This window comes from Eschrichtius robustus, chromosome 6 (genome assembly GCF_028021215.1).
Source record: "Eschrichtius robustus isolate mEscRob2 chromosome 6, mEscRob2.pri, whole genome shotgun sequence".
NCBI lineage: Eukaryota > Metazoa > Chordata > Mammalia > Artiodactyla > Eschrichtiidae > Eschrichtius > Eschrichtius robustus.
Window position 1 is genome coordinate 36,838,972 of NC_090829.1, and position 20,920 is coordinate 36,859,891.

Genomic DNA, 20,920 nt, shown 5'->3' on the forward strand with positions numbered 1-20,920 from the left:
AATGATTCTTCTCCATTTTAAAACTAATTTCATTTATGAAATACCAAAGTCACCCAAAACATAAGATGTACTCTAATCCCACTACTTTCAAAATAAATATAAAGAAGTAAATTCCTCCCTTTGGTCACCTCATCTCATTCCACAGTTTGACAATACAGTGCATAGCCTTCCCTACTTTTCCCTGTAGTTACACTGACTTATCTATCTACCTATACACACTTACTTATAAATACAAAAATGTATGTATTAATCACTAACTGGTTTTTAGTATATTTGTAGGCATCTGGGCTTTGAAATCAGAAAAACATTGGTTCAAGTTCCAACTCTTGCCATTTATGAGCTGGGGGACTTTGTGCAAGTTACTTAACCTCACTCAGCCTCATTTCCTGGACTCTAAGACGGGCTATCAATATCCTACCTCACAAGGTTACTATTCAGGAATTGAACTTCGATTGTTCACATTGAGCACAGTGTCTGTCATATAATAAGCACTTAATAAATGTTATTTTTGTCATCATCACCATCATCATCATTCTTAATAGCGTAACTGCCAGTCTTCTTTCTATGGATAAGGACACTAAGTAAGTAATATTCTGAGGCTGCCACAAAGAATGACCACATTCTAGCTCTTGAGAAAGCTTGCAAATTCCTTACCCAAACAAAATCCCTCCTCAGGTCATAGTATCCAATTTGACATTGTACAGTCAAACCCAGCCTGCCTCCCCAAACTGTTACCATTCCTGCTCTAGCATTTGCCCCATGACTTGTGTCATCTACCACAAAGTTTGTCAGAAAGGAAAAATCCAAGTCTTTGGCTTGTGTACCAAGCTGAACAAACATGGCGGCAGTGTGCTGCCTAGAAAGTTCTTGTTTTTCTTTTCTTTTCTTTTTGATCTAATTGATTCAAAAAGAGATTCAGAAAGTGATTTACACTAGCAATCAACAAAGAAATAGAAAAATCGATGAAAAAAAAGAATGGAGAAGTTGTGCTACTGTGCTTTTCACTGAATCTCTGTTGCTTTAATATTTACCAGTGTGTATGCATAATTTCAGAACTCTCCTTTTTAAGTCAGTTTTCTTCAAGCCACATACAACTCAATAGAAATAAAATTCTTTCCCCTTTTAAATAAGTCAGAAATCCTCTTGGGAACTAATCTCTCAGGATGGATAAACCAGTTCAGCTGAAATTCAAATTGACCCAGATTCAAGCTAACACAAAATTTCAAACTTTTGAGATTGAAGAAGAATTGGGATCAATTATTATGTTGTTACTGTTGGTGGTATTTTGCAGTTTATAGTTTCAGCCAAAGACAAAAATACTCATGACTGCAAGAGATTCAGCTCAAAGGATATTTCTAGGCAGGCTGAAATTAGGGAATTGAGTGAATTTTACAGAAAAAAAGAAGGGACATGAGATTTCTAGACCCAGAATAAGTTTTGAAAAAGTTTACAAATCATTATCCTCAGGTTTCATTGGTACTTGGCCTGTGATGAGGATGACCTTATTCAACATTGGAGTTTCATATGCACATTAAGTTTGAGAAGCACTGTTAAAGAATGAGACAGAAGTCCAATTCATGTAGAGTTCAGGCCACTTGTGTGCTGGGTGACCTTGGCCACCTGAGTTAGTTTTTAGAGTGTAAAATTAGCTTGATTTGGGCATAATACAATTTTGAAAAAAGTCATATGAAAGACCTTTTCAGTGAACCCAAAGTCCTTGACTTAGATCCAGCTAGAAACAACATTCTCCTTAGATTCATAAGGAGGGAGTAGAGATTTCACTAATAGGTTTATTATATTCATTTGGAATCACAAGATCCTCTCAGGCTCTGAAACTCTATTTATCCATTCAGCCATTCCACAAACATTCATTAAACCCAAATTTGTGCCAGGGTTAAAATTTAGCAGATCAAAGCTCTTTAGTATCTAACATGAAAGAATGGAAATAGTTTGGTAAGTCAAATTGTAAGCATTAGTAAATTGTTTCTGTGCTTTTATAGGCAAAAGCTGTGTTTAAGTCTGTATTTGCCTTTCGGGTAAACAACAGTTTTGTTATGTGATTCAAAACACAAACCCACTGTCCTTGTTTTAGGAGGAGGAGAGGAAAATAATCTGAGAAAGCTCCGCTTGAAACTTTTTAATGAATGGCAAATATTAAACCCTACTATCTGAACTTTTTAAAAAAGAGACAATTGATGATTTTTTAATTAAAGAATAAATTTCTTAACAAATGGATTCACCACAGGATTCCTTCCCAGTGCACCATGTTCATGGTAAACTGAAATCACCCACCCAAAACAATCATGTTTCATAATGGGAGATGTAGCCACTTATGTTATTCTAATGCAGGGCAGTCTTTATAAAAAGAAGCATATCTCAAATCATGACTGAGAGGTCTGCCGAGAAGAAGCTGGAAAATTATATTGGGAAGCAGTGTACATTATTTAAGGCAACATTTTTTTTCAAGCCTGATCGGAATACAAATATGCCATAGGAGTAGAAGATGATGACACAGCATATTTGAAGAGAACGTTGCAGAATTTCCAAACTACTCGTGGCCTTGTTTCTACAGAGTTAAATCTGCAACAATGAACACATGTTCCGCCTCTAACCCTGCCAAACTGCTTAACATCTGGAATGAACATATTCCTTTAGACGCCTATGAAATAGGCTTAAATTGAATCAATTTTCACCTTACGAACAATACAGTTCCTGTTACACTTCAGAACCTAAAAGAGAGATTAACTTAGATTTCTTTTTACTGTCACTTGAAAGCTATTTTCTTTACATAATTTATTCTCCTGTGGACTTTTGAGGCCTTGCCAGTTAACATCTAGACATCTCCTCAAGAGCAGGGAACGTTTCTCCTGCTTCTCCTGTCTTCACTCCCACAGACAACTGGGTTAGCGCCAAGGGGCAGGCTAATGTCAAAAGTGCCTTCAGCAAGTGCATTCACTGCATGGGATCACTTACCTCCTTAGGTCATGATTAGCCGTTCGGATGCCCCTTTGGAGCCAAGGTTAATGCATTTTTGCACATCTACTTAAACTTAAAACAATACTTGGCCCCAAGCCAATGCTCAACAAACATTTGCTAAGTAGAGGTAGAATATGGCTATTTGTTTATTGGAGATAAACCCTAAATGGCTCTCAAGGAGATACTTGTTAGCATGTCTTTATGTTGCTACAAGATTAAAGCATCCAAATAGAAAAAACCAGGACCACCTGATTTGTTTTGTAGTCACATGAAAGATCAAAACAGACAGACCATCTAGCTCCATTTTGTCTGTGGACAGATGAGGCTACTAAGGTCCAAAGAGGCTAAGAGACTGGCAAAGTCATTGAAGCCAGCGCGATTTAGTACCCTGGATCCCAAGGCCTGTGCCCCACCTGCATGAAGACCTCTCCTCTGAATGCCAGACTGGTCCATCCAGCTGCCAAGAGCTCCGTGGGGTTGACTGATGTGCTGCTCAGACCCATCATGGCTCCCACCACTACCACCAATCTGCTTCTCCCGTGACTTTCTCATTTACTAACAGTCACTTAACTTCTCAGGCCAAAAGTCTAAGAGTCCTCCTTGATACCTCTACCTCCACACTCTATATTCAGCACACCAAGAGTCCTCTTATTTCTACCTATACAACTTGTCCCAAATTTGAACACTTCTCATCAACTTGGTCCAAGCGTTGTCTACTACAGTGACCTCCTCACTGGTCTCGCCTCCCTGCTGTCACTCTCGCCCCTGAAGGTCATTCTCAGCAGGCCAAGTGATCAGTTCAGAACACAAATCTGATAGCATCATTTCCCCAACTTAACTCCATTTCTTTACCTCCCAGCCCCTCACCAACGTCTTTCCATCTCACATAGAGTAAAATCCAAAATTCATGCCATGGATTACAAAACTTTATGTGATTGAGATTTTCAAAGTGAGCGGACAGTGTCTCTTAGGTGCACAACCTCCTTTTACTCCACTTCAGAGTCAGAGTAGGGACCTGGTGGATCATTGCCAGGATGCAACACATCACTTCTTATATTCTCACATGAATACTCTTGAATCTTGGCCTAAATATCAAGAAAAAAGGCTTTCCAGAGAAAGAATTGAGAGATGAGGAATGACTGAATACAATGAGACTGTCATTCTATCAAGTCCATGTCATTATTTATGGGTGCATACTATTACCTTGAACTATGAACCTATGCCAATAGATGCTCTCAGTATGTACTGTTTGCTCCCTGGAGATAAATACCATGTCCATGCATCTTTAACCCCCCAGAGCCCAGCACAGTTTCAGATCAAATTGGAACTCAGTACTTGCTTATGGCATGGAAGAGGAAAGGACTTCGGTTGTGACTGATCACACTGCATTCCAACAGGGCAGAGTTAGTCATAGCTCCTTCTAGTTTCTCTCAGCCCACACTGAGCTGTTCAGAAGAGCACAGAGGGAGAGCGCCATCATCAGAAAGGAGGACACTTCGTTTCCAGTGCCAGGCATGGGCCAGAACTGTCACTAAATGTCTCCCTTTAAAACCAGGAGGTCCAGTGAAAATCTTTGGCATCTAGTCTTTGGCACCGTTCATCCTGAGTCTTTCCAGATGTGAGCGCCACTGTTATAACTACCGCACTTCTATAGACTGTTGCACTTACCAAGTGCTTGCCAACTGATTTTATTTGCTCTCTGGAGCAGCGATTCTGAAGGTTGTAAGTATTGTTATCTCCACTACAGGTTAGAGAACTGAGTCACACACAAAAAGGTCAAATAACCCAAGTGGGATCACATGCTAGAGTACAGATTTCCAACCCTTCAGACCTTGGGATACCCTATTATTGTTTGCTTAATTATCTTTTCCTCTCCTTACCTCCTCCATACACACAGCTGCTTCCAAAGGTGACTCATATCATAGTGCTTTTTAAGCTAAATTTAATTTCAAGATGCCCATTGAGATAACTGGTAATACCCAGAGCCTGAAAGTCACTGGTTTTTTAAGAACAGGCATTAGACCTTACAACACCTGTCTGCCCTAATCTCTTCATCAGTGCTTCTTTTAACAAGCTACCATCACAGACAATCCTTTCTCAATTAATGAAAAAATATTTCCGGAACTGTATTCAGGCACTCCATCTTCCTGTCAGAAAAGTAATTGTGGCTGGCCGATAAGCCAGTTCGAAAAATCAAATTTAAATGAGCCAAATTTAAATTTATAAGAGCCTCATTTAACATGCAATTAATTTTATGCCTATAATAAAAAGAGAAAACCCCCCAGTCTTCCTGTGGAATTAAATAGGCTGATAAGGAAATGCTGTGCCTCATAGAAATGAGATAAAATAATTCTTTAACACTGTCATCCTTTTGGTTGCATAATACTATATACAATATGTTCTATCTCAGGGAAGTACTAATTTTACTGAAATTAAATATTTTTTTCTGCATAATCATAGGAATGTGACTCAGTGGTTAGGGTTGAGACATAGATTATTGGTTCCAGATTTTTTTTTTTTTTAAGCTCTCACTCCTTTATATTACCCCTTAAATCTTTAGGGCTTCTAGTGTTTTTGTTTCTTCTCAAAAGAATGGGGAATAATAGAAGTGGTAGGGCTCAACTATATTTAAGGTTCTTCGAACTTTGTTTTAATTAGTAAAATGTTGAGTGAAGCCTTCATTTGCCAGCCCTTTTATTCCTATTAAAACCCATGTGTACATTAAGATGGGGTTGTCAGTCACTTATTTATGATTTACACCATTTTAATGTTTTTGATATGCAATAAATATATCTCCATCCCATTATAAGCCCATTAAGTCATTCAAAGCATGACATTAATTTGCATTTTTCAAGAAGAAAGAAGTTGAACTCAGGCTGCTTTTTATTCTAAACTTTGCTTCTAGACACAGACACACAGGAGCCACCGTGAAAAGTCATTACCAAGTGTGGATTTCCGGTGGAGCACTAATACCATTGAGAAAGTTCTAAGGCTTTTCTTTGTTGGGGAAAACGTCAGCCCTTGGTATATTTTTTAAAGGTTCCAAGGGCCAATGAACACATCACAGTATTCACTGTCTTTTTTTGAAACGAATCCAATGCTTTTTCTTTTTTAAAGTAAATTCTTGAAGGAGACCAAGCTTCAACTATTTCTAATAGTGCTCATATTTAGATTTTTTGAGGTTTTCCTGCTTCTGTTCCCAGGACTGAAGGGCTCCCTCCAGAGGCTGCAGCTCGAGTATGTGGATGTAGTCTTCGCAAATCGACCAGACAGTAACACCCCCATGGAAGGTGAGTGAAGAAATTTAATAAAAGACTCTAGAGTTATTGATTCTAGCTTGACGACTTATTACACTCACAGTAGGAAATGAAATATATTCAGACTGATTTGACTGAACGTGAAAAAACGATGTCTTTCAGCCTCACTATTTACCCACAAAGTCAGTGCTCCGCATCTTGCATCTTCATTAATTTTTAAGCAGTTGCAGGCACTGGGAGTGTGGCTCCTACCATTACAGTGCTCACTTTCTCCAGGTTCGTTTCACTTCTGTGATTTTATCGACTAAAACAATAAACGTAATTGGAAGGGGAGTTTATAACCCAGCCATCATTATTTTGGAGTGAGCTCTCTGAGGGTCTTCTTACTTTATAATGACTCTAGGTCGGATTAGTCTCCAATCTGTGGTGATAAGTGCTAAGTGCTACCATGAGCAGAGGCTTTACAGGAGCGACTACTTGAAAATGTGACTCTTCGTTGCAATCTGGTTTTTGATTCTCAAGGAGCTGCAATATTTTATCCCCATTGTGTTAACAACTGTTTAAAGACAATTTAAGTATCTCCCTGTGGAAGCTTTCAGAATGTTCCTAAAACCAGATTTTCTTCAATCTGCATTTATTTATGGAAACTACCTAGGATGATTGAAGATAGTTTGGGAGGAAAAATTTAAAAGAAGGTTCTAGTTAATTGAGATTTATAATCATATGGATTATCATATACCTGAGGTGAATGAGAAGGAAGATATTTGGGAAAAAGAAGGAAAAAAATAATGTTTTGGTTATTTGAGGTTTACTATATGACATGGATTTTACAAATTTTTAAAGAATTAGAATACTTGACATAAAATTACACTAAGGTAAATTTAGTTTTGATTATTCAAAAGGTAGTTCAGGATCTTGTAATAAATCAGGTTCTGTAAAGGTTTGTTCTTGCTAGAGGGTTATAGAAGTTATGGAAGTTATAAATGATTGCAGTATATATAGATATTTCTGTAGGTTGCATTTCTGAAAATAAAAGTTGTGGAAACTATTTTCCTTGCTATTTATGTCTTTCTCAACCACAGAGAAATGGTTAAAATATATATTTATATATCTAATTTTCTCCTAGAGTTTTCTGCTTTTTTTGATTTGAGTAAATTAGGAGTTTATTATAAAGCAATATCAGTGTTGGAAATTCATAATAAATTATCCATGGAAATGACATAAAATGCACATTTTTATCAAAGCAAAGAATAGGTGTTTGATAAAGCAAATCATAAACATTTTATTAGTGTAAGAAGTGCTTATTGCAAGGATAATATGTCACACTATTCTCAATGCCACATTAAAACAGAGCACTGAAGCTATCACATGAGCACAATTGTCAAGTAAAACGCCATTCAGTGGCGGCTGTGAAAGACTGAAATTGCTTCCCATTTTAAGTGCCTAGTGACTATTTTCCTCTTTGGAAAAATGTCCTTTGCAATTATGCTATGTACAGGAAAGAAGAACATCTGGGATTTTTCAGCATCTTTTTTTTTTTTGGCTCATTTTCCCCATTCTACCACTATCTTTAATCTGAGGGATATAATATAGAAGTCTCTGAAACAGAAAACATTATAATTTGCATTATATACCTACAGAAGGAGAAAATTCTCAGTTAGGAGCCACACTATGTGATACTGATAAGATAATGGTATCTCTTACATGAAGACTAATTATGTGTTGACATTTATCAGAAGGGAGCTTCAAAACATAGAAAACAAAAACAAAAACAAACCAGATTGCTACCTGATAGAATGTATAACTGGAGCATTAACCAGTCTCCGCTGGAATCAGAGAATATTTACATTTTCTCTGAGTTTCTTACAAAAAAAAAATTCCACAAAGCAGAATAGGAAGCTGTTTTATCATGAGTCATTGTCCAAGTTCTGAAGTCTAATGAAGGGTGTCAAATAGAGATTTGTACTTGTTGATAAGGTCAAGAAACATGGCATTTCAAAGCTCTGCGGCAACCAACCTCCTTATGCTGGAATGTAGCCTGCTCTCTCCCACCCCCAGCAAAGAGAGATCCACTCCTGGCTGGCACATAAGACTCCGAGGCTTATTCCTCTGGGATGACTTAGCAGGTTCACACTACAGGCAAGTCCCCATGTAGGACTTATTCCAGATTGAAATAGCTTCCCTGTGATGTCTCCCTAGCTTTGCAGAAAATGTGTATCCTCAAACAATACACTCATTTGTTCCAAGGTGAGCCAGATGGAAGGGCCAGTTTGGTATTAGTCTCTAGAAACTCATTCTCTACATTTAGTCTTTCCTTCTTTACTGTAACAGAGGAAAGGACTGATCCGGGCAACAGAGAGAAGAAATAGGAAATAAGAAAAAAATAAGAAATAGACAGGGATTTCCAGGTAGCCTTGGGTGCATTTTCTCTTCTAAAAATGAAAAAAAAAAAAAAAAAAAAGGTGTGTAAGCTATGTCTGGATTCCATGTTGTTATTAAGTTTCATTTTTGCAATGATTTTGTGAATCATATACGTGTGTATGTGAGTGAAAGTTGTACCTGTACAATGGGGTCTACCTTAGGAAGGCTATTAGGGTTTCTAAAAACAATAGAAAAGTAAATGTTACGTATAATCAAAATTACCCTTGAAAACCCTATAGTAATGACTTGTTTGTCAATGTTACTCTGTATCCTTTAATTACTCAATTTCTTCTCCAAATATAGTGACAAAACCATCACTAGATACTTTCCCAGACACCTTTTTTTTTTTTGGTAACGGCCTTAATATCATTCACATACTTTTCTTACTTTAGCAACTCACATTGGCAATTTTAGGCTCAACTGCATCCATTTCTGTCTAATATAAGCGATGGGACAGTGGTTGCCAAGTGCATATTGCTGAATTTTCCTGTATTAAATCTACATATGTTGGCACTGTTCTTTGTATGTGTGCCTCACAGTAAACCCTTAGCATTTGTAGATCACCTTTATTGGTTTCAACCATTCCCCGTCAATTCCATGGACCCACAACACACCCTAACTTATGATTTTGCCAAGGCACCTATATTAAACCCTGGGGAACTAATGAGAGAACTTAGCCCAGCTTTCTAAGACTCATTTTAAACAACTTTGATTTAAATTTATTAAAATGCCAACCCCATCCTCTTGATTCGCACCATGAAAGGATGTTAATTGGGAACACTTCTAGAATAAACCAACATGAGTTTCATCCAGTTTCTACATATCAGATGACAACAAATTGAGCCAGAAAAAGATTAGCAGTAGCATCTTCATAATATTGGCATCATGTATCAAATTAGTTGTTGCCTTCCCTCCTTCCTTAGAAAGCCACTAGACAAAAAGTGAGTCCTTTCAAAAGAATGGCCACAAATTCCCAAAGTGCAACCAATGGAGAAGGGGGTGAGACTGCCTTTGTAATCTACAACCCTGTGGAATGCAATTAGACATTTTACAGCTATGGGAAGATGTTCCTGACAACAGAGGGGAACTTGTATACTTTTTCCTCTGTCCTTCTTGTTTATTTTTTCCGGTTCACCTAGTAGTAAGTCATTTTTCTTTCACAGCACCTGCCATGCCATCTGTCTCTGCTATAATATCTGGCATTGATGGCATGTGTTCCAATTCCAGAAAAAATCAGTCCCATGTCCCATTTCTTCTTTCTTATACTTCTGTGTTCTTCCCAGTAGAGTCACTGACAGTTCCTTGAGCTCCACGATACTCACATTCTTAAGTCTCTCACTTCCATAAATCCCCAAAGTATATTTCAAAATCTTCTCTTAAGCTCATTAGTCAAGAGAAAGTTCATTCCAACATGAATCATGTTGGACATGGATAGACACAGAGCATTTGTGTGTCTGAGGACCTGCACTAGGAGTTTTTGGTGTGGTTTTCTGTCATTCACAAGTGCTAGGCTAACTTCTCCATCCATACTCTTCTCATTGATCCAGAGAGGAAATGACTGAGCATGATTGTGGGCATGAAAGGAGGCTATAAGCCATGTACCACTTGTGAATAGTAGAAAAAAGAGGGGACCCATTTTAGTTTATGTAGCTTTTTAAAATAGGAAAGAAGAAAGGCCACTAAATTCATTGACCTGAGAATAAGATGATTTTTAAATTAAATTACATTTTAATTAAATTTTAATTTAAAAAAATTTGGAATTGAGTCCTCTTTTATTTATTTAGAATTTTTTGCCAAAACTAGTTAATCTCGCAGACTCCCTGAGTCATTAGATGTTATTCTCAATCTAATTACAGTTCAAATTATTTATTTTTTTCCTGCTAGTAGGTCCATGCAGACATAAAACAACCCAGATGTCTTATTTCAAATAAGAGAGACAAGATCAAAGTTAGCTTCACTTAATTCCCATACCATCATCATGTCAAACAACCTATTCCAAAGAATTTCCTTCTTTCTAAGCCATCTTTTTACTGTCCACATATGCCAGCAGGAATCTACAGATATTCAGGAATCTAGGACATCCAATGACAGCTCAGGAAATACCAGAGAGTGGCAAACATTACAGGATCCCAAATTTTCTACACTTTCTCAATTCCAGAACACTGGACCTGGATATTTAGCATCCAAAGTCAAGTTTTCAGAACAAAAATGTAATGACCCCCAAACCTAGAAATACTGTCTAACCACCATGGATCACCCCTTCTGCCTTTGTATTTTATTGTCTTCCCTGAAAGACACCCTCAATCTGTCCCCCCGCAAAAAAACATAATAGGAAGAAATCTTCTGCAAATAGGCTATAACGGTGCTGTTCCATAGAAATATTTTGAAAGCCACATATGTATTTTCAATTTTCTGTTACTTATGTTTAAAAAGTAAAAAGAAACAGGTGAGATTAATTGTAAAAATATATTTTAATTTAAGCCAATATATAAAAAATTATCACTTCAACATACAATCAATATAAAAATTACTGAGGAGATATTTTACATTACTTTTTTTCATACTAAGTCTTTGAAATCTGTTATGTATTTCACACTTATAGCACATCTTAATTTGGGCCAGCCACATTTCAAGTGCTCAATAACCACGTGTGGCTAGTGGCTACTATTTGACCACACAGGTCTATAAACTCTAGTTCAAGTCTAGCAGAGCACCAGACACATACTGGGGGCTCAATAAATATTTATTGTGTGGATGGATGGATGGATAGATGGATGATTAGATGGATGAGTGAACAAGTTGTTTGATTGAATGAATGGAGCTCTAAAGTTAAATAGATCCACCATCACCTTTCTCTACTTGAAAACCTATTTTGGTTTCCTAACATCTATGAACATTCTGGTACCTGATCTGGTTCAGCATATTTCAGGGTGATATTAAGAAGGATAGGTTGCTGGGCGCCAGGACACTTTTTTTTTTTTTTTTTTTTTTTGGCTGTGTTGTGTCTTCGTTTCTGTGCAAGGGCTTTCTCTAGTTGCGACAAGTGGGGGGCCACTCTTCATCACGGTACGCGGGCCTCTCACTATCACGGCCTCTCTTGTTGTGGAGCATAGGCTCCAGATGTGCAGGCTCAGTAGTTGTGGCTCACGGGCCTAGTTGCTCCGCGGCATGTGGGATCTTCCCAGACCAGGGCTCGAACCCGTGTCCCCTGCATTGGCAGGCAGATTCTCAACCACTGCGCCACGAGGGAAGCCGCCAGGACACTTACATCCCGTTTCTCCTCATCTGCCTTAACAGCAGCATCCAGATGCCAGATCTCTCTCCAGAAATCTGGCTGATACCTAAATGAGCAGAAATGAATGGAGGTATGATTCTTTTGCAGTTCAGTTGCCCCTGAGGATTACTATGTCAAATATTAAAATTATCTAACCCATTTCATTTATGACCCTGGCCAGGATGCTCTGAGGGCCTCTGGTGTTCATCAGATCAACCTAACCTCCTGGCTTGAAAGGCTAGGACAGCTGAGTTTTCAAGAAATTAATTTGGAGAAAGTGATTTTCATATCTAAGAGGATGAGCCAAACCCTACGAAGCCCATGGCAAAAAAAAACATTGTGTTCCAATTTTACTAAATCAGTTTTATTTCCATCTTAACTGTGAATTCACCAAACATTTTACTGCTACTTTAGATGTATTCAGCTGATGTTTTATCCTTTACAGAACACCAAGTCATGCTGTTAAAAAAGAAATTAATTTCATTCATTCTAAGAAATAACATGGGGGGATGGTTGAGTTCACTTTGTGTTCTTTCAGTCTCTGGTGTGGTTTTTTAGAAAAATCTCATGTTTCTATCATCATGGGCCTCCTTCTCATTAGGATAATATTTCTATAAAATGGACCTGGGGGCCATCAGATAGACACAGCTTTAAATCCTGGCTTTGCTACCTATTAGACTGTATGCCTAGGGCAAGTTTCTATCCTCACTGAGGCTCAGTCTCCTCCCCTGAAAATGGAGGTAACATATAAAGTGGCTTCTGAAGGAGTTAGCAGTGTGGGTACATCACCTCACTCACAGCAGGGGAAGAAACAGAAGCCTCATTTCTAGAATGCCCCGCACAACACACATACACATAAAACTCCCTTCTCTCTGGGTCTCTCTCAAAGGTAAGCATAGGAGACGACTAAGACCCTAAAATTATAATGTGATGAAAATCAAATGCAGGTGGCCAAGCTGCAGGGTTGGCCAGGGTCTGTGGTGAGGCCATGTAGAATCAAGGTACACAGTTGGCAATGGAATTTTCTTCTAGCTCACATTTTTCTCCTTGAAATTTTGTTCTGAAATTCTCCATGCCCTTTAAAATTAGGTAATTATAGATTTTCCAGGGTTAATCTGTTCAGTCAAAAGGTGATCTTAAGCCTGTGATTTTATTTTCAAAAGTGTATCTAGAAAAGAACTCAATAATAAGATTCACTCATTCATTCAATTGATATTTTTTGAATATCTGCACCAGCAGACAGAAGGTGCCTGGGTCAATAGCACACTTGCTCTATTGGAAAGACTCAGGGACAAATCCACCTAGCCATTAACTGTAGTTCACCAGTTAGTCTGATGTGCAGATATGGACTCTTTGCATTTCTTGCACAGAGGATTTTTGAAGCCAGAATGGAGTCACCAGTGGGTGACTAATTTAAGACCACACTTGACAATAAAAATTATACAAAAAAAAGACTTTGAGTCCTCATATGGTTCATGTATATATATATATTTTTTAATCAGTCATCAATTTTATACACATCAGTGTATACATGTCAATCCCAATCGCCCAATTCAGCACACCACCATCCCCACCCCACCACGGTTTTCCCCCCTTGGTGTCCATACATTTGTTCTCTACACCTGTGTCTCAACTTCTGCCCTGCAAACCGGTTCATCTGTATCATTTTTCTAGGTTCCATATACATGCGTTAATATACGATATTTGTTTTTCTCTTTCTGACTTACTTCACTCTGTATGAAAGTCTCTAGATCCATCCACGTCTCAACAAATGACTCAATTTCGTTCCTTTTTATGGCTGAGTAATATTCCATTGTATATACGCACCACATCTTCTTTATCCATTCGTCTGTCGATCGGCATTTAGGTTGCTTCCATGACCTGGCTATTGTAAATAGTGCTGCAATGAACATTGGGGTGTATGTGTCTTTTTGAATTACGGTTTTCTCTGGGTATATGCCCAGTAGTGGGATTGCTGGATCATATGGTAATTCTATTTTTAGTTCTTTAAGGAACCTCCATACTGTTCTCGATAGTGGCTGTATCAATTTACATTCCCACCAACAGTGCAAGAGGTTTCCCTTTTCTCCACACCCTCTCCAGCATTTGTTGTTTGTAGATTTTCTGATGATGCCCATTCTAACTGGTGTGAGGTGATACCTCATTGTAGTTTTGATTTGCATTTCTCTAATAATTAGTGATGTTGAGCAGCTTTTCATGTGCTTCTTGGCCATCTGTATGTCTTCTTTGGAGAAATGTCTATTTAGGTCTTCTGCCCATTTTTGGATTGGGTTGTTTTTTTCTTTAATATTGAGCTGAATGAGCTGTTTATATATTTTGGAGATTAATGCTTTGTCCGTTGATTCATTCGCAAATATTTTCTCCCATTCTGAGGGTTGTCTTTTCGTCTTGTTTATGGTTTCCTTTGCTGTGCAAAAGCTTTGACGTTTCATTAGGTCCCATTTGTTTATTTTTGTTTTTATTTCCATTACTCTAGGAGGTGGATCAAGAAAGATCTTGCTGTGATTTATGTCAAAGGGTGTTCTTCCTATGTTTTCCTCTACGAGTTTTATAGTGTCCGGTCTTACATTTAGGTCTCTAATCCATTTTGAGTTTATTTTTGTGTATGGTGTTAGGGAGTATTCTAATTTCATTCTTTTACATGTAGCTGTCCAGTTTTCCCAGCACCACTTATTGAAGAGACTGTCTTTTCTCCATTGTATATCTTTGCATCCTTTGTCATAGATTAGTTGACCTTATGTGCATGGGTTTATCTCTGGGCTTTCTATCTTGTTCCATTGATCTATGTTTCTGTTTTTGTGCCAGTACCATATTGTCTTGATTACTGTAGCTTTGTAGTATAGTCTGAAGTCAGAGAGTCTGATTCCTGTAGCTCCGTGTTTTTCCCTCAAGACTGCTTTGGCTATTCGGGGTCTTTTGTGTTTCCATACAAATTTTAAGATGATTTGTTCTAGTTCCGTAAAAAATGCCATTGGTAATTTGATAGGGATTGCATTGAATCTGTAGATTGCTTTGGGTACTATAGTCATTTTCACAATATTGATTCTTCCAATCCAAGAACATGGTATATCTCTCCATCTGTTGGTATCATCTTTAATTTCTTTCATCAGTGTCTTATAGTTTTCTGCATACAGGTCTTTTGTCTCCCTAGGTAGGTTTATTCCTAGGTATTTTATTCTTTTTGTTGCAGTGGTAAAAGGGAGTGTTTCCATAATTTCTCTTTCAGATTTTTCATCATTAGTGTATAGGAATGCAAAAGATTTCTGTGCATTAATTTTGTATCCTGCAACTTTACCAAATTCATTGATTAGCTCTAGTCGGTTTTCTGGTGACATTTTTAGGATTCTCTATGTATAGTATCATGTCATCTGCAAATAGTGACAGTTTTACTTCTTCTTTTCCAATTTGGATTCCTTTTATTTCTTTTTCTTCTCTGATTGCCGTGGCTAGGACTTCCAAAACTATGTTGAATAATAGTGGTGAGAGTGGACATCCTTGTCTCATTCCTGATCTTAGAGGAAATGCTTTCAGTTTTTCACCGTTGAGAATGATGTTTGCTGTGGGTTTGTCATATATGGCCTTTATTATGTTGAGGTAGGTTCCCTCTATGCCCACTTTCTGGAGAGTTTTTATCATAAATCGGTGTTGAATTTTGTCAAAAGCTTTTTCTGCATCTATTGAGATGATCATATGGTTTTTAGTCTTCAGTTTGTTAATATGGTGTATCACATTGATTGATTTGCGTATATTGAAGAATCCTTGCATCCCTGGGATAAATCCCACTTGATCGTGGTGTATGATCCTTTTAATGTGTTGTTGGATTCTGTTTGCTAGCATTTTGTTGAGGATTTTTGCATCTATATTCATGAGTGATATTGGTCTGTAATTTTCTTTTTTTGTAGTATCTTTATCTGGTTTTGGGTATCAGGGTGATGGTGACCTCATAGAATGAGTTTGGGAGTGTTCCTTCCTCTGCAATTTTTTGGAAGAGTTTGAGAAGGATGGGTGTTAGCTCTTCTCTAAATGTTTGATAGAATTCACCTGTGAAGCCATCTGTCCTGGACTTTGGTTTGTTGGAAGATTTTTAATCACAGTTTCAATTTCATTACTTGTGATTGGTCTGTTCATGTTTTCTGTTTCTGCCTGGTTCAGTCTTGGAAGGTTATACCTTTCTAAGAATTTGTCCATTTCTTCCAGGTTGTCCATTTTATTGGCATAGAGTTGCTTGTAGTAGTCTCTTAGGATGCTTTGTATTTCTGCGGTGTCTGTTGTAACTTCTCCTTTTTTATTTCTAATTTTATTGGTTTGAGTCCTCTCCCTCTTTTTCTTGATGAGTCTGGCTAATGGCTTATCAATTTTGTTTATCTTCTCAAAGAACCAGCTTTTAGTTTTATTGATCTTTGCTATTGTTTTCTTTGTTTCTATTTCATTTATTTCTGCTCTGATCTTTATGATTTCTTTCCTTCTGCTAACTTTGGGTGTTGTTTGTTCTTCTTTCTCTAGTTCCTTTAGGTGTCAGGTTAGATTGTTTACTTGAGATTTTTCTTGTTTCTTTAGGTAGGCTTGTATAGCTATAAACTTCCCTCTTAGAACTGCTTTTGCTGCATCCCATAGGTTTTGGATCATCGTGTTTTCATTGTCATTTGTCTCTAGGTATTTTTTGATTTCCTCTTTGATTTCTTCAGTGATGTCTTGGTTATTTAGTAACGTATTGTTTAGCCTCCATGTGTTTGTGCTTTTTACGTTTTTTTCCCTGTAATTCATTTCTAATCTCATAGCGTTGTGGTCAGAAAAGATGCTTGATATGATTTCAATTTTCTTAAATTTACTGAGGCTTGATTTGTGAACCAAGATATGATCTATCCTGGAGAATGTTCCGTGCGCACTTGAGAAGAAAGTGTAATCTGCTGTTTTTGGATGGAATGTCCTATAAATATCAATTAAATCTATCTGGTCTATTGTGTCATTTAAAGCTTCTCTTTCCTTATTTATTTTCATTTTGGATGATCTGTCCATTGGTGTAAGTGAGATGTTAAAGTCCCCCACTATTATTGTGTTACTGTCGATTTCCTCTTTTATAGCTGTTAGCAGTTGCCTTATGTATTGAGGTGCTCCTATGTTGGGTGCATATATATTTATAATTGTTATATCTTCTTCTTGGATTGATCCCTTGATCATTATGTAGTGTCCTTCCTTGTCTCTTGTAACATTCTTTATTTTAAAGTCTGTTTTACCCGATATGAGTATTGCTACTCCAGCTTTCTTTTGATTTCCATTTGCATGGAATATCTTTTTCCATCCCCTCACTTTCAGTCTGTATGTGTCCCTAGGTCTGAAGTGGGTCTCTTGTAGGCAGCGTATATATGGGACTTATTTTTGTATCCATTCAGCAAGCCTGTGTCTTTTGGTTGGAGCATTTAATCTATTCACGTTTAAGGTAATTATTGATATGTATGTTCGTTCCTATGACCATTTTCTTAATTGTTTTGGGTTTGTTTTTGTAGGTCCTTTTCTTCTCTTGTGTTTCCCACTTAGAGAAGTTCCTTTAGCATTTGTTGTAGAGCTGGTTTGGTGGTGCTGAATTCTCTTAGCTTTTGCTTGTCTGTAAAGTTTTTGATTTCTCCATCGAATCTGAATGAGATCCTTGCCGGGTGGAGTAATCTTGGTTGTAGGTTCTTCCCTTTCATCACTTTAAGTATATCATGCCACTCCCTTCTGGCTTGTAGCGTTTCTGCTGAGATGTCAGCTGTTAACCTTATGGGAGTTCCCTTGTATGTTATTTGTCATTTCTCCCTTGCTGCTTTCAATAATTTTTCTTTGTCCTTAATTTTTGCCACTTTGATTACTATGTGTCTCGGTGTGTTTCTCCTTGGGTTTAGCCTGTATGGGACTCTCTGCGCCTCCTGGACTTGAGTGGCTATTTCCTTTCCCATGTTAGGGAAGTTTTCGACTGTAATCTCTTCAAATATTTTCTCTGGTCCTTTCTCTCTCTCTTCTCCTTCTGGGACCCCTATAATGCGAATGTTGTTGCGTTTAATGTTGTCCCAGAGGTCTCTTAGGCTGTCTTCATTTCCTTTCATTCTTTTTTCTTTAGTCTGTTCCACAGCAGTGAATTCCACCATTCTGTCTTCCAGGTCACTTATCCGTTCTTCTGCCTCAGTTATTCTGCTATTGATTCCTTCTAGTGTAGTTTTCATTTCAGTTATCGTATTGTTCATCTCTGTTTGTTTGTTCTTTAATTCTTCTAGGTCTTTGTTAAACATTTCTTGCATCTTCTCGATCTTTGCCTCCATTCTTATTCCGAGGTCCTGGATCATCTTCACTATCATTTTTCTGAATTCTTTTTCTGGAAGGTTGCCTATCTCCACTTCATTTAGTTGTTTTTCTGAGGTTTTATCTTGTTCCTTCATCTGGTATATAGCCCTCTGCCTTTTCATCTTGTCTATCTTTCTGTGAATGTGGTTTTTGATCCACAGGCTGCAGGGTTGTAGTTTTCCTTGCTTCTGCTGTCTGCCCTCTGGCGGTTGAGGCTATCTAAGAGGCTTGATGGGAGGCTCTGGTGGTGGGTAGAGCTGACTGTTGCTGTGGTGGTCAGAGCTCAGTAAAACTTTAATCCACTTGACTGTTGATGGGTGGGGCTGGGTTCCCTCCCTCTTGGTTGTTTTGCCTGAGGCAACCCAACACTGGAGCCTACCTGGGCTCTTTGGTGGGGCTAATGACAGACTCTGGGAGGGCTCACGCCAAGGAGTGCTTCCCAGAACTTCTGCTGCTGGTGTCCTTGTCCCCATGGTGAAACAGAGCCACCCCCTGCCTCTGCAGGAGACCCTCCAACACCAGCAGGTAGGTCTGGTTCAGTCTCCCCCGGGGTCACTGCTCCTTCCCCTGGGTCCCAATGCACACACTATTTTGTGTGCACCCTCCAAGAGTGGGGTCTCTGTTTCCCCCAGTCCTGTCGAAGTCCTGCAATCAAATCCCACTAGCCTTCAACGTCTGATTCTCTATGAATTCCTCCTCCCGTTGCCAGACCCCCAGGTTGGGAAGCCTGATGTGGGGCTCAGAACCTTCACTCCAGTGGGTGGACTTCTGTGGTATAAGTGTTCTCCAGTCTGTGAGTCACCCACCCCGCAGTTATGGGATTTGATTTTACTCTGATTGTGCCCCTCCTACCGTCTCACTGTGGCTTCTCCTTTGTCCTTGGACGTGGGGTATCTTTTTTGGTGAGTTCCAGTGTCTTCCTGTTGATGATTGTCCAGCAGCTAGTTGTGATTCTGGTGTTCTCGCAAGAGGGAGTGAGAGCACATCCTTCTACTCCGCCATCTTGGTTCCTCGAAATCAGCAGTTCATGTATATTTAGTGTATCTTTTTTCTTTAAATTTATTTATTTTATTTTTGGCTGCGTTGGGTCTTCGTTGCTGCGTGCGGGCTTTCTCTAGTTGTGGCAAGCGGGGGCTACCCTTCATTGAAGTGAGCAGGCATCTCACCACGGTGGCTTCTCTTGTTGCAGAGCCCGGGCTCTAGGCGCACAGGCTTCAGTAGTTGTGGCACGCGGGCTCAGTAGTTGTGCCTCACGGGCTCTAGAGCGCAGGCTCAGTAGTTGTACAGCATGGGCTTAGTTGCTCCGTGGCATGTGGGATCTTCCTGGACCAGGGCTCGAACCCGTGTCCCCTGCATTGGCAGGTGGATTCTTAACCACTGCGCCACCAGGGAAGCCCTATTTAGTGTATCTTGAATGTTTTGTGTTTCATGTCATAGGCGTAAGGATGCATTGTGAATATCATTGTGAATATCATCACCCTTCCCTCAATGCTCAGCACACACATTTTCTACTTTGTCTATGGCTACCATGACTCAGAGCTTACTAATCCACTTAGTCTTACTCTACACATTATGCGCATTCTGTCTCACAAGCTACTTGTTTCTCTAGCCAGTTTCATTTATCCTCCTTATTCACTTCTCTCACTTTCGAGAGCAGAACTGCATAATCTTAAGTAACACAGCAAAGGCACATTACAGAGTTCACCACCCTTAGTTGTTGGCATGCTGCCTCAGATTTGCAGAGTCAACTTCTAGGGCCATTGGAAAAACTTCCAGAGTTTGGAGCATGGATCACTCTGATATGTATCTAACAGGAACAGAGCCCTGGTTAACAATTTTCATTTTCCAACTAGATTCCATAGAGAGAATAGGAGTTTTAGAACATACTGAGACGTTAAGTTTGCCAAGGCTGAAGAAAATATGTGATGAGCTGGCTTTAAAGGAAACAGTATTCCCGATAATAATTTGTAAACATTTATGGGTATATTTTGTGCTTTCTATGGAAGCCAAAGATTCCTAACCTCATTCCATAAAATCCTTTTGGAAGGGAGGATCCTGGTAATATTCTATGCAATATACCTACTTCCTCTATTCTCTCTCCCTTTTTTCCCTTTCGTCACATCTTCAGTCAACAGTGAAGGCAGAAGGGATACAGCTGCTATCACTAGTAACACACAAAAGGAGAAACAACGTGGGCCACGTGTCTGGAGGCCCAGTGTACCTCCTCACCACAAATTTGTGGTCTTCACCAAGCTCAGAAAGGGTTTTTTTTTTTTTTTTTTTCCTTAAGTTGTTTTTAATCAAGAAAAAAAAAGAGAGAGAACGGAGACGGCTTCTGCTCACCCCAGCTGTCAGGTGGAAACAGAATTGCTTAGTATTCTGGGGCTGTGGGTTTGTGACTCATGTGAGCTTCCTTCTGTGTGAGTTATCTCCCTGAAAGTAGCTGGAGTTGTGACAATATTCACCTCCCTATTCTGAGGGGATGTCAACTCAATCTCAGGGGAATTCATCTCTTTAAGTTCCTCATTGTGCTGTAGCTGATCTGCGGTGACATGGGGAGACTAACATTATCCAGCTCTCCAGCCTGGGCGGGTGGGGCTGGGGGTTTTAGCTGTCTGTCAAAGCAGCGTCTCGCTCAGGGTTTACTAGTATGCGG

General features: G+C 38.9%; 1 protein-coding gene across 5 annotated transcripts in view; it reads left to right on the top strand.

The window, feature by feature from the left end:
• KCNAB1 (potassium voltage-gated channel subfamily A regulatory beta subunit 1) overlaps positions 1–20,920 on the top strand; it is a 420,969-nt gene that overhangs the window by 351,237 nt on the left and 48,812 nt on the right. For 3 of the 5 annotated variants that reach the window (XM_068546139.1, XM_068546140.1, XM_068546141.1), the window contains exon 8: positions 6,180–6,266. The exons of the other annotated variants lie outside the window; for them this stretch is intronic. In XM_068546139.1, coding sequence (XP_068402240.1) covers positions 6,180–6,266 — 87 coding nt within the window. The remainder of the gene's footprint in view (positions 1–6,179; positions 6,267–20,920) is intronic. 5 annotated transcript variants of the gene reach the window in all.